General features: G+C 45.0%; 1 protein-coding gene across 3 annotated transcripts in view; it reads right to left on the bottom strand.

Annotated features, from left to right (window-relative positions):
• Nucleotides 1-12,715, bottom strand: part of LOC130541390 (uncharacterized) — a 57,260-nt gene that overhangs the window by 25,142 nt on the left and 19,403 nt on the right. Inside the window, exons 2-3 of one of the 3 annotated variants that reach the window (XR_008955437.1) lie at nt 10,342-10,521; nt 6,503-6,926 (exon numbers count right to left, since the gene is read on the bottom strand). Coding sequence is in view for 1 of the 3 variants with exons in the window: in XM_057301971.1 (XP_057157954.1) it covers nt 6,503-6,926 (424 nt within the window). In the remaining 2 variants the exon portion in view is untranslated. Of the gene's footprint in view, nt 1-6,502; nt 10,740-12,715 lie in introns of those variants that run through there. The other 2 variants (XR_008955436.1, XM_057301971.1) reach the window with 2 other exon arrangements.

Genomic DNA, 12,715 nt, shown 5'->3' with positions numbered 1-12,715 from the left:
CAATGCTAGACTGGATAAAGAAAATGTGGTACATATACACCATGGAATACTATGCAGCCATAAAAAAGAATGAGCTCATGTCCTTTGCAGGGACCTGGATGAAGCTGTAAACCATCATCTTCAGCAAACTAACGCAGGAACAGAAAACCAAACACCACATTTTCTCACTCATAAGTGGGAGTTGAACAATGAGAACACATGGACACAGGGAGGGGAACATCACACACCACGGCCTGTTGGTGGGTGGGGGGAAAGGGGAGGGAGAGCATTAGGACAAATATCTAATGCATGTGGGGCTTAAAACCTAGATGATGGGTTGATAGGTGCAGCAAACCACCATGGCACATGTATACCTATGTAACAAACCTGCATGTTCTGCACATGTATCCCAGAACTTAAAGTAAAATTTTAAAGAAAATGACCATATCATTTTGCATACCCTTGAGCAGTATATCAGAGTTCCTGTGACCATTTCTTTGTATTGTTCATTTTTTTAATTATTATCTTGGACATTCTAATAAGCATATAGCTATGTGTGTGTGTGTGTGTGTGTATATATATATATATATATATATATATATATATATATATATATGAGGTAGACCATTTCTTTCTTTTTTTTGAGATGGAGTCTCACTCTGTCACCCAGGCTGGAGTGCAGTGGTACAATCTCGGCTTTCTACAACCTCTGCCTCCCAGGTTCAAGTGATTCTCCTGCCTCAGCCTCCTCAGTAGCTGGGATTACAGGCATGAACCACAACACCTGGCTAATTTTTGTATTTTTAGTAGAGACAGGGTTTCACCATATCGGTCAGGATGGTCTCAAACTCCTGACCTTGTGATCTGCCCCCCTCGGCCTCACAAAGTGCTGAGATTACAGGCGTGAGCCACTGCGCCTGGCCGGCTTCATTTCTTCCTAACATCTTCACATAGACAGACAAAAGAGGGGACCAATCTTAACAAAAATGGTTTTGTAAACACAAACACTGACCAGTGACTATTTTAACAATATGATAAAAACAGTATTATAAAAGGAAAAAAAAAAGGAGGTTAGATAAAAAGAATTACTGAGCTGGAAAATTGAGCTGAGAGACCCTTCTGGAATGCAGCATGAGAAAAGAAAAATATAAATTAATATATTTAAGAGATATGAAAAATACATTCTGAAGTTCCAACATCCCTCTAATGGATGTTCCAGAAGAAGAAAACAGAATAGAATTTTTTAAATGTTAAAGTTACAAAATAGAACAGCAAATAATATAATACTATGTTACCACCAATCAATACTGACAATTTATTGTTTTACTAAATGTGCTTCAATTAATTTTTTTTTTTCATGAGACCGAGTCTCACTCTGTCACCCAGGCTGGAGTGCGGTAGCATGATCTCGGCTCACTGAAACCTCCACCTCCTGGGATCAAGCGATTCTCGTGCCTCAGCCTCCCATATAGCTGGGGTTACAGATGCACACCACCATGCCCAGCTAATTTTTGAGTTTTTAGTAGAGACAGGGCTTCACCATGTTGGCCAGGCTGGTCTCGAACTCCAGACCTCAGGTGATCCTCCTGCCTTGGCCTCCCAAAGTGCTGGGATTACAGGCATGAACCACTGTGCCCAGCTCAATTAATGTTTTAAAAGAAATAAAACATTACAAACAAGGCTAATGGTCTTACTGACCCCAATCTCCTCCCTTTCCCTTAGGGCAGCAACCACCATCATAAATTTGTATATACTTTTCCAATACAATACACAATACAAGAATGTATATAATATATATGATGCCTTTGTATGTGGCTTTAAGTAATAACATACTGTATGTAGGGTTCTGCAACTAGCTATTTTCACTCAGCACTATAAGTTTTGGCTTTCTCCACATTTATAAAGAGCCAGTTAATTTCTGCACACTGCTATAGAACATTTCACTGTACAACTAACTATACCACATTTTTATATAGTGCTTTATTTATAGATGGACTTATGCAGTAGTTCCAAATTTTTACCATCACGAAACAATGAAACAATATAATAATAGTACATATTGCCTTCTGCACATAGATGAAGGTTTCTCCAAGTGTATATCTAGAAAAATTACAAAATGATAGGATTTGCACATTTCCTATTTTACTAGATTCTGCCAAATTACTCTTCTATTTATACTGCCATGAGCAGTATACAGCTCTTCCTATTTTCCTTATCCTCACCAATACTTATTATTTTCAGACTTTTTAGCTTTTCCAATTTCATAGGTGAGAAATTATAGCTCACTATAATTTTAATTTGCATGACCCTGATTTCTGCTAAGGCTGATTATCCTTCACGGTCTATTAGACATTTGGGACACTTTTTCTGTGAACTTCCTCTTTAAATCTTTTTTCTATTGCATTTATAGAGTCTTTTCTCATACACAAGTTTTTAATTTTTATATAGTCAAATTTATCAACGTGACAAGCCATATATATAAAATGTATATATATATAATGTATATATATAAAATGTATATATATAATGTATATATATATAAAATGTATATATATATAATGTGTATATATATACACACACACACACACACACACACACACGTTTTTGTTTTTTTTTTTTTGAGACAGAGTCTTGCTCTGTCACCCAGGCTGGAGTGCAGTGGCCCCATCTCAGATCACCACAAGCTCCGCCTCCCGGGTTCACGCCATTCTCTTGCTTCAGCCTCCCGAGTAGCTGAGACTACAGGCGCCCGCCACCACGTCCAGCTAATTTTTTGTATTTTTAGTAAAGATGGGGTTTCACCGTGTTAGTCTCGATCTCCTGACCTCATGATCCACCCGCCTCAGCCTCCCAAAGTGCTGGGATTACAGGCGTGAGCCACCACGCCCAGCCCGAGTGATATAGTTTTTAAAGAATAGATGAATAGGCCAGGCGTGCTGGCTCAAGGCTGTGATCCCAACACTTTGGGAAGCCAAGAAAGGAGAACCCCTTGAGGCCAGAAGTTCAAGACAAGCCTGGGCAACACAGCAAGACCTCATTTCTACAAAAAAAAACAAAACGCTGGGTGTGGTGGCTTGTGCCTGTAGTCCCAGCTACTTGGGAGGCTGAGGTGGGAGGATTGCTTGAGCCTGGGAGGTTGAGGCTGCAGTGACCCATGATGGCGCCACTGCACTCCAGCCTGGGTGACAGAGTGAGACCCATTCTCAAAAAACAAAAAGAATCAATGAATATTTCTCAAACCCAAAGAAAAACGCGAGTCTTTAGAATTGAGAGGGTGCACTTGATGTTAAGCAGGATGAATGCAATAAACATCCATTGAGAAGCAGTGTAGTGAAATTTCAGAATATGATTGAGAGTTTTTTGTGTTTGAGGCACAGGTTGTGCTTGTTTTTGCAGTGAGGCCCATAAGAGAGACAGTGAGCTCTCTGGGCACTGGGAAAATCTAGCAAGGAAACCAGGAAGGTCTTGAGCATTCACAGGTCTTGAGCTGTCGATCGTGGCTGCTTTACAACTCACCAGGCTCCTTGAGACATTCCTGGAAACAGAATTCTGGAGACTCATTATTCGGAGCATGGATGGAAACATTTTGTTGTTACTGCTGTTTTGTTTTGTCTAACACAATAACTAGCAATGGAGAGGTTGCAAAGCATTGTTTACATATTTGGATGAATCATTAGAAACTGCTATTTTTGTAGAGTAAAAAATGGTTGAATGTTAGGGATTTCTAGGGTTGAACCTAATAGATAATTTTATTACATACTCTTAACCCTGTGAGATACACATTATTACTATCAACTGTTTTACAGATGACCAGCTAGTAGGGCAGAGAGCTTAAGTCTGTCCATGGGGCCACATGACTTCTAAGACGCAGAAGCCAGCCTGCCTGGTTCCATCTCCTGGCCTGATTCTTGGGTAGCACTGCCGCTGTCTGGAACAGAGAAAAAAACATGGCATGTTCTTCTCTCTCTCAGGATAGTATCCATCAGGGAGGTTATCTGACTTCTTTGTTTTTGTTTTTGAGACGGAGTTTTGCTCTGTTGCCCAGGCTGGAGTGCAATGGCGCGATCTTGGCTCACAACAACCTCCGCCTCCCGGGTTCAAGTGATTCTCCTGCCTCAGCCTCCTGAGTAGCTAGGATTACAGGCTCCCACTGCCATGGCTAATTTTTGTATTTTTCGTAGGGACAGGGTTTCACCATGTTGGCCAGGCTGGTCTTGAGCTCCTGACCTCAGGTGATCTGCCCGCCTCAGCCTCCCAAAGTGCTGGGATTACAGGTGTGAGCCACCACACCCGGCCCATCTGACTTCTAGGGAAATTAGGCTCAAGATAATCAGTGGTAAGAAGTGGCGTTTGCTAAGAGAACTTGACCTTGATATTCAGACAAACATCCTTCAAGGAATAATCTATGAGCTAGAGAAAGAGTAGTCTGTGAACCAAAGACCATCAGGTGACTGGGGCAGTGAGACAAAGAGCTATTGCTGTGCGTGTCCCAGCTGCCAAGCTGCTGAGCCTTAAGTAACCAGTGTGCTATTTCTTTGCATCATAATTATTCAGAATAGGACACCCTCCCCAGCCTGGATGCCAATTTCAGCAGGCCTGAGATTTTTCTGCTCATGCTTAGAATAGTCTGTGGTTGCTTTTAGTTGCAAACGCAGTCTCAAGCCAGAAATTGGAACGTTAATGTGAGGTATTCATCAAAACTCTGAGCTTATTTTTACCTTACATCCTTCTCTCTTCCCCCAGCTTGTGCCTGGCCAGCTGGGAACCTCCAGTGGACACAAAGGAGAGGGCTTTGTCTTCTCTCTCGTTCCACTTGGCCTCCCCGAGCCAGTTACCATAGAATTGGCTTCAGACTGTCTTGGCGGGCAGATGTTAAATTTTGCCTCTTTTTCATGGAGTGCTTTTACACCCCCTCCACTCAAGTTACCGGCTGAGTGCCGGCTCAGCCTTTCTCCCAAAATCCTCTTTTATCTGTGGATGTGTCTCAAGTCCAATCTCATTTCGGGTGGTCATCTGAGACCCCATCCTCAGCCCCTGGGCATTCAGTTCCAACCTTCTCCCGCTAGGATCCCTCTACATAGACTCAAGACAGGGAGTCCTTGCAGGCTCTCTCTGCCACAGGACCTACGTCTGTTCAGAAGAAACTCTCCTGCCTCCCTACCCCAGAAAAAACTCTGAGGGTGCAAGCTGGTCCCAGTGAGGTGGCAGCAGCCCCACCAGAGCAGCTGGTGAGCCCTCCTGTCACCCTCCAGATTTCCCAGGTGAAACTAGACCCCAGGCCACCCCACTCCCCAGTTGTAGGGGTCTCATGTTAGGCTCTGTTTTTTCTTTTTCTTTTTTGAGACGGAGTCTCACTCTGTCATCCGGGCTGGAGTGCAGTGGCGCAATCTCAGCTCACTACAACCTCCGCCTCCTGGGTTCAAGTGATTCTCCTGCCTCAGCCTCCCGAGTAGCTGGGATTACAGGCGCCTGCCACCATGCCCAGCTGATTTTTTTATTTTTAGTAGAGATGGGGTTTCACCATGTTGGCCAGGCTGGTCTAGATTTCCTGACTTCATGATCCGCCTGGCTTGGCCTCCCGAAGTGCTGGGATTACAGGCGTGCGCCACCGCACCTAGCTAATTTTTGTATTTTTAGTACCGATGGGGTATCACCATGTTGGCCAGGCTGGTCTCGAACTCCTGACCTCTTGATCTGCCCGGCTTGGCCTCCCAAAGTGCTGGGATTACAGGTGTGAGCCACCACACCTGGCCTCATGTTAGACTCTTAAAGAAGCTGCCCCACAGACACTCACCCTTACCGAGTGTGAGGTAAGGGAGCAGGAGCTCACCTGTCCCCAGGATGGGACTCACAGCACAGCCTTCTTCAAGGACATCCGCCATACAACATCCTCCCATCACCTGTCTGTCTACATTTTCAGTGTCTCAAAGTGGGAAAGGGGTTTCAAAGTCTTGGATCAGATTTTCTGGCATTTCCATAGAAAATCTTCCATAAGGTGACTCGGGCTCTCACTTTGGATCTTCACATCTATGGTGCATATTAGTGTCTAGTGGAAATTTTAAGGCCCTATTATTCTATTTATATGCATTGACCTTTTTATCTTCATAAGCTCAGACAACATTTTCCATTTTTAAGATGAGAATAATTCATCTCTGAGGGCCCAGAGAGGTAAGGCCAAGGTCACCCAACTGGCCAGTGACGAAGCTGGGATTCCAACCAGGTCTATCTGGCATCCTCTGGGAGGTGCATGCTCAAGCCCAAGAATCTGAGGACACATAGAGAAGTGTGTCTCTCACTTGAGGGCCCAGACCCTGCGTGACTATGAGAGGCTCCGTGCTACTTAGAGCTGATCTATGTCAGGTCCTATGGCTTGTCATTGCCCACTTCCCCACAGGACACGTTCTGGGACCTAGTTTCAGAGAGCGGGCTGGGAAGACGAGATCGATAATTCTGCCCTTCTGGCAAGAGCCCCATCTGGATGTGACTTTCAGCTCAAAAGAGTGCGCCAGGACGGCTGACTCACCTGGTCTAGCATCCAAGCCAAACACTGGGAGGAAAGGGCTCAGTTCAGCCAAGACTGTGACTGCAGAAGAACGGGGATCCTGCGCTGGGATCCCAGCCATGCCCTCGCCTTGGTGTTTTCTCAGTCTGTGTGGGCCTCCTTTTCTCCATAACTTCTGCGAGCTATGGTAGCAAGGCATGCCAGGGCTTCCACAGGTGGTCCAGTGCCACACAGGAAGGTGTTGAGAGGTGCGAGATGGAGCAACTGACTCAGCTGGTCCCTGCAAGAGGGGGAGTATGTGGCACTGGCCAGCTCCCAAGATGGGCTGGGTTTGGTCTCCAGGGAGGTCCAGTCTGGTGGGCATTTCCAACATAAGCGGTTGGGCAAGAAGCCAGGGTCCATCCACAATGGAATGTCCACCAAACATCCTGATGCGCAGCAAACACTGAATGAAGTGGAAAAGATTTACAAGATTTACAATACATTATTAAGTGAAGGGCCTGGACAGCAGGAGCCCATCTTCATCAAAGCAGTGATCTTGCTTCTGGAGAACAGGCCTGAAAGGTAAAGGCGCAGCCTGGGTGCTTGGCTCCATCGATTCCTGTGGGTTCTTCGAAGGGTCAAAGAGGGTCCCAAGGCTGACCCACAGGTATGGGGGTAGGACAAAGTCCAGCCCCTTCCCCTTCTTGCAGTCATAGCCACTCACCTCCATCTCTCCTATATCCTCTCTCAGGGACCTGCGGGCTGGTCTTCTACATGCTCTAAACACAAAGGGAGTCTCCATACCCCACACTATTTTCCTCAGACAACTGGGCCACTCACTGGGCACCCATCTGCTACATGCTCCCCTCAGTGATGCCAGGAGGCCCTACTCCCACCCCACCCCCAGCTTCTGGGTCTGTTTATTTTGACTCTTATCCTCTCCATCAGAAGGAAGGACTGACCTCTCTCTGTTATGCATATACACTTGCATATGGATTCTTAAAGAAAGTTCTGGAAAGAGGCCTGGCATGGTGGCTCATGCCTGTAATCCCAGAACTTTGGGAGGCCAAGGCGGGTGGATCACCTGAGGTCAGCAGTTCGAGACCAGCCTGGCCAACATTGTGAAACCCCATCTCTACTAAAAATACAAAATTAGCCCGTGTGGTGGCATGTGCCTGTAATCCCAGCTACTCGGGAGTCTGAGACAGGAGAATCGCTTGAACTGGGGAGGTGGAGGCTTCAGTGAGCCAGGATCTTGCCACTGCACTCCAGCGTGGGTAAGACAGAGCAAGACTCTATCTCGGAAAAAAAAAAGTCCTGGAAAGAAACACAGCAAAATGTTAAGAGTGGTTGTGACAAGGGCTTGATATTAAATTACTGTTATTTTCTTTTATCACTACCTGTGTTTTCTACAATAAATGTGTTCCTTCTCTACGTTACCAAAGAAATCAAACCCATTGCCCTGAACTGCCTCAAATTCCTACTGCTTTCTCCCTCTCCCTCCCTGAAGTCCACAACCGTCTCTGAACCCACATCCATCCCTCCCTCTAGAATCAGAGCCTGAGGCAAACTCTCCATCTGTGTTCTCACTGCCTCTCACCGTGTCCTTGCTCTACCTGCTATGTAAAACTCATCTCCGAATACATCGCAGAGTTGTCAGGAGTAAGACTTGTGAATTCTTCATGTAGTACCTTATCAATACAAAGAGCTCGGCTGGGCACAATGGCTCATGCCTGTAATCCCAGCACTTTGGGAGGCCGAGGTGGGCGGATCAACTGAGGTCAGGAGTTCAACACCAGCCTGGCCAACATGGTGAAACCCCATCTCTACTAAAAAAAAATACAAAAATTAGCCGGGCATGGTGGTGTGCACCTGTAGTCCCAGCTACTTGGGAAGCTGAGGCAGGAGAATCGCTTGAACCCGGGAGGCAGAGGCTGCAGTGAGCCAAGATCACACCACTGCACTCCAGCCTGGGTGACAGGGTGAGACTTCATCTCAAAAAAAAAAAAAGAAAAAGAAAAGAGAAAGAGCTCAATACATGGTAATGATGGTAATTACTTCACTTCTCAGTGCCTCTGTTTCCTCAACTGTAAAATTAGGTGATTACAGCACCTACCTCATAGGATTGTTAGAAAGAATAAATGAGGCTGGGTGCGGTGGCTCACGCCTGTAATTCCAGCACTTTGGGAGGCTGAGGCAGGTAGATTGCTTGAGGTCAGGAGTTTGAGACCAGCCTGGCCAACATAGTGAAACCCTGTCTACTAAACATACAAAAATTAAGCCAGGCGCGGTGGCTTACGCCTGTAATCCCAGCACTTTCGGAGGCCAAGGTGGGCAGATCACCTGAGGTTGGGAGTTCGAGACCAGCCTGACCAACATGGAGAAACCCTGTCTCTACTAAAAATACAATATCAGTTGGGCATGGTGGCACATGCCTGTAATCCCAGCTACTTGGGAAGCCGAAGCGGGAGAATCACTTGAACCCAGGAGGCAGAGGTTGTGGTGAGCTGAGATGGCACCATTGCACTCCAGTCTGGGCAACAAGAGTGAAGCCTCTGTCTCAAAAAAAATTAATAATAATACGAAAATTAGCCAGGCGTGGTGGCAGGCACCTGTAATCCCAGCTACTCGGGAGGCTGAGGCACAAGAATCCCTTGACCTTGGAGGCAGAGGTTGCAGTGAGCTGAGATTGAACCACTGCACTCCAGTCTGGGCAACAGAGCAAGATTCTGTCTCAAAAAAAATAAAAGATTAAATGAGCCAAATGTATGTTAAGTACTTAGAAAAGCTCTCAGCACATAGAAGGGGCTCTGTAAGTGTTTGCTAGCACCAGTATTAGCAGGACTAATCAGTATTGCTGGTATTTGTACATTCTTCCATTTCCTCCAAAACCTTATTCATCCATTATCTCCCCTTTCTCCCACAATTTTTTTTTTTTTTTAGAGATAGGGGTCTCACTGTGTTGCCCAGGTTGGTCCCAAACTCCTGGCCTCAAGTGATTCTCCTGGTTTGGCCTCACAGTGCTGGGATTACAGGCATGAGCCACCATACCTGGCCTCTCCCACAATTAAATCTGTCTTCAGATTCCTTCTCTTAGTTTATTGAGTCAACTATTTCCTATCCCCCAAATCCACCCCATGATCTCATTGGCCAACCTGTCTCCACCCCTCAAGGCTAGGCATCTGAAAAAAAGTGGGTTTCGAGATTCAGTCTTGCACATTTACTTAGATTTAGCTCACCACCACTGATGACACAGCACAACCTGTTTCTCCTCCCACTTCTCTAATGAAACTCTTTCAGCAAAGGCCACAAGTGACCGCCATTTGCCAAATTCAAAGGACACTTTTCAGTTTTTATATTTCTTGATCTTTTTTCCTTATCTGACCCCACTGAACTCACTCTCTCCTGAAGCTTTCTTTCCTTGCCTCTCCTGTTCTTCTCCTACTTCTTTGGATTCTCATCTCAGCCTCCTCACCTGAGTTATTTCCCTCTGCCCAGTCCTTACATGTTGAGGCTCCCCACAACTCTGTCAGCAGCCTCCTCCTCTCCTCATCCTCCCCACTCTCCCTGGAGAAGCTTATGGATTACCATGCTACTTATCACCTTTCTCCTATAACAATAGAGTTTCCATTTCTAGCCCCAGCTTCTCTCGCAAGCACTAGACCCACATATCCTAGTACAAGCTGGATGTTTACACCTGGAGGTCTCACAGCCCCGTCTAAAATTAGACTGCACTTATCCTCCTAAACGTGCATGTCCTTCTGGGCTCCCTACCTAGATGGTGATGCCATCAACGCCATCCTTCTACTGGGAGGCTCACAAAACATCCTGGACTTCCTCTAATCATGCCTGAAGTCCAGCTGAGCTAATTTCCCTACCTTTGCTTAAACCCATCTGCTTCTTTCCATACAAGTCCATGTCAGATGCAGGCAGTCAAAGAATTGTCTCAGAGTTCATATCCATCCTCCTCCTTTCCTTCTTTCTTTTGCATTTCCCTCTTTCTCCATTCACTCAGTCAGTCAACAAACACAGGTTGAACATCTATACCATGCTAGGCCCTAGAAATATAAAGAGCAAAAAAAGACAACGCCCCTAAGGTCAGGGAGTTCACAATATAGCAGGACAGGGATGTCAAGAACCCTAGAATCATGAAATTTGCACACACAAGGATCTCAGAGGCCATTCTTTCTTAACTAAGTTACATAAATCTGGATTGTTATTCCTTTTACAATATTTCAAACAAAAAAGTAAAGACACTAACGTATCTGACACCCAAGCACCCAACACCCAGCTCTATGGAATTCTGACATTTATCTTTCTCCTGTATGTTTATACTATATAAAATATATGTAACTACATACCCATTACGTTTTCAAACTATATATAAAATGTATCACATTCTGTATGTCATTTTACAAAGTGATACAAAGTGATTTTTTGCTCAACTTTATGTTTTTGAGGTTAGCCATGTTTGGATTTCTTCCTTTCCAATTCTTATACCATTTTTCTTATATTATTGCATAGGCTAGGTTCTCCAATGTGGAAAAGACGTGATGAGAACAGCCATCCTTGTTTTACTCCTGAGTTTAAAAGAATGCTTCTGGGCTGGGCATGGTGGCTCACACCTGTAATCCCAGCACTTCAGAAGGCCAAGGCAGGCAGATCACCTGAGGTCAGGAGTTCAAGACCAGCCAGGCCAATGTGGTGAAACCCCATCTCTACTAAAAATACAAAAACTAGCCAGGTTTGGTGGTGGGTGCCTGTGGTCTCAGCTACTCAGGAGGCTGAGGCAGGAGAATCACTTGAACCCAGGAGGCAAAAGTTACAGTGAGCTGAGATGGCGCCACTGCACTCCAGCCTGGGCGACAGAGCAAGACTACATCTCAAAAAAAAAAAAAAAAAAAGATTTGTGCCATTTGAGTTTGTTTGCTGGTGATTTTTGGTAGATAACCCTTATCATGTTCAAAAAGCTTCCTTTTATTCCAAATTTGGTTAAGTTTTACCATGAATGGATATAATTTTTTATCAAATGAATTTTCTGCATCTATTAAGATGATCAATATTTTCTCCTTTAATTTTTTAATATGGTGAGTAGTATTCATAAATTAAGTTAAACATTCTTACATTCTAATATTAAACTCTAAAAATAGGCTAGTTAATTCATTTTGCTCATATTTTATTTATGACTTTTGTATTTATGTTCATAAGTGAGTGTATCAGTTCTCTATTACTATTGAAATAACAATAACTGATTGAAACAACAATAAAATATGCTGGGAGTGGTGACACATACCTCTAGTCTCAGCTACTCAGGTGGCTGAGGCAGGAGGATCGCTTGCACCCAGGAGGTCAAGGCTGCAGTGAGCCACGATTGTGCCACTGCACTCCAGCCTGGGCGACAGAGAGAGATCCTATCTCAAAAATAATAACAATAATAACAATAATAAACAGGTGGAAGCTGCAATGTCTGTCGTCACTTAAGCTGAGATGTCACACACCATTATTTTCTGCACCACCCTACCGGTTACACAGATCAGCCCTATTCATTGTGGAAAGGTGTGACACAAGGGCATGAGCACCAGGAGGTGAGGATCACTGGGGCCAGACCAGAAGCTGGCTCCCACATAAGCCCTGCAGAGTTATTTGAGTTCTAAAAAAACATGAATATATATATCTTTAATAAAAATGAGAAGTTTAAATGAGTTTTTGGCCAGTCATGGTGGCTCACGCCTGTAAATCCCAGCATTTTGGGAGGCCGAGGAGGGTGGATCACCTGAGGTCAGAAGTTCAAGAACAGCCTGACAAACATGGTGAAACCCCATCTCTACTAAAAATGCAAAAATTAGGCCAGGCACGGTGGCTCACACCTGTAATGCCAGCACTTTGGGAGGCCAAGGCGGGCGGATCACGAGGTCAGGAGTTTGAGACCATCCTGGCCAACATGGTGAAACCCCATCTATACTAAAAATACAAAAATTAGCTGGGCATGGTGGTGCATGCCTATAGTCCCAGCTACTCAGGAGGCTGAGACAGGAGAATTCCTTGAACCCAGGAGGCGGAGGTTGCAGTGAGTCGAGATAGCACCACTGCACTCCTGCCTGGAGACAGAGCAAGACACCGTCTCAAAAAAAAAAAAAAAAAAAAAAAAAGCAAAAATTAGCCAGGCCTGTCCCAGCTACTCAGGAGGCCAAGGCATGAGAATTGCTTGAACTCGGGAGGCAGAGGTTGCAGTGAGCCGAGATCACAAAACTG

Source organism: Pan paniscus, chromosome 2 (genome assembly GCF_029289425.2).
Source record: "Pan paniscus chromosome 2, NHGRI_mPanPan1-v2.0_pri, whole genome shotgun sequence".
NCBI classification, from domain to species: domain Eukaryota; kingdom Metazoa; phylum Chordata; class Mammalia; order Primates; family Hominidae; genus Pan; species Pan paniscus.
This window is presented reverse-complemented; position numbering and strand designations above follow the sequence as displayed.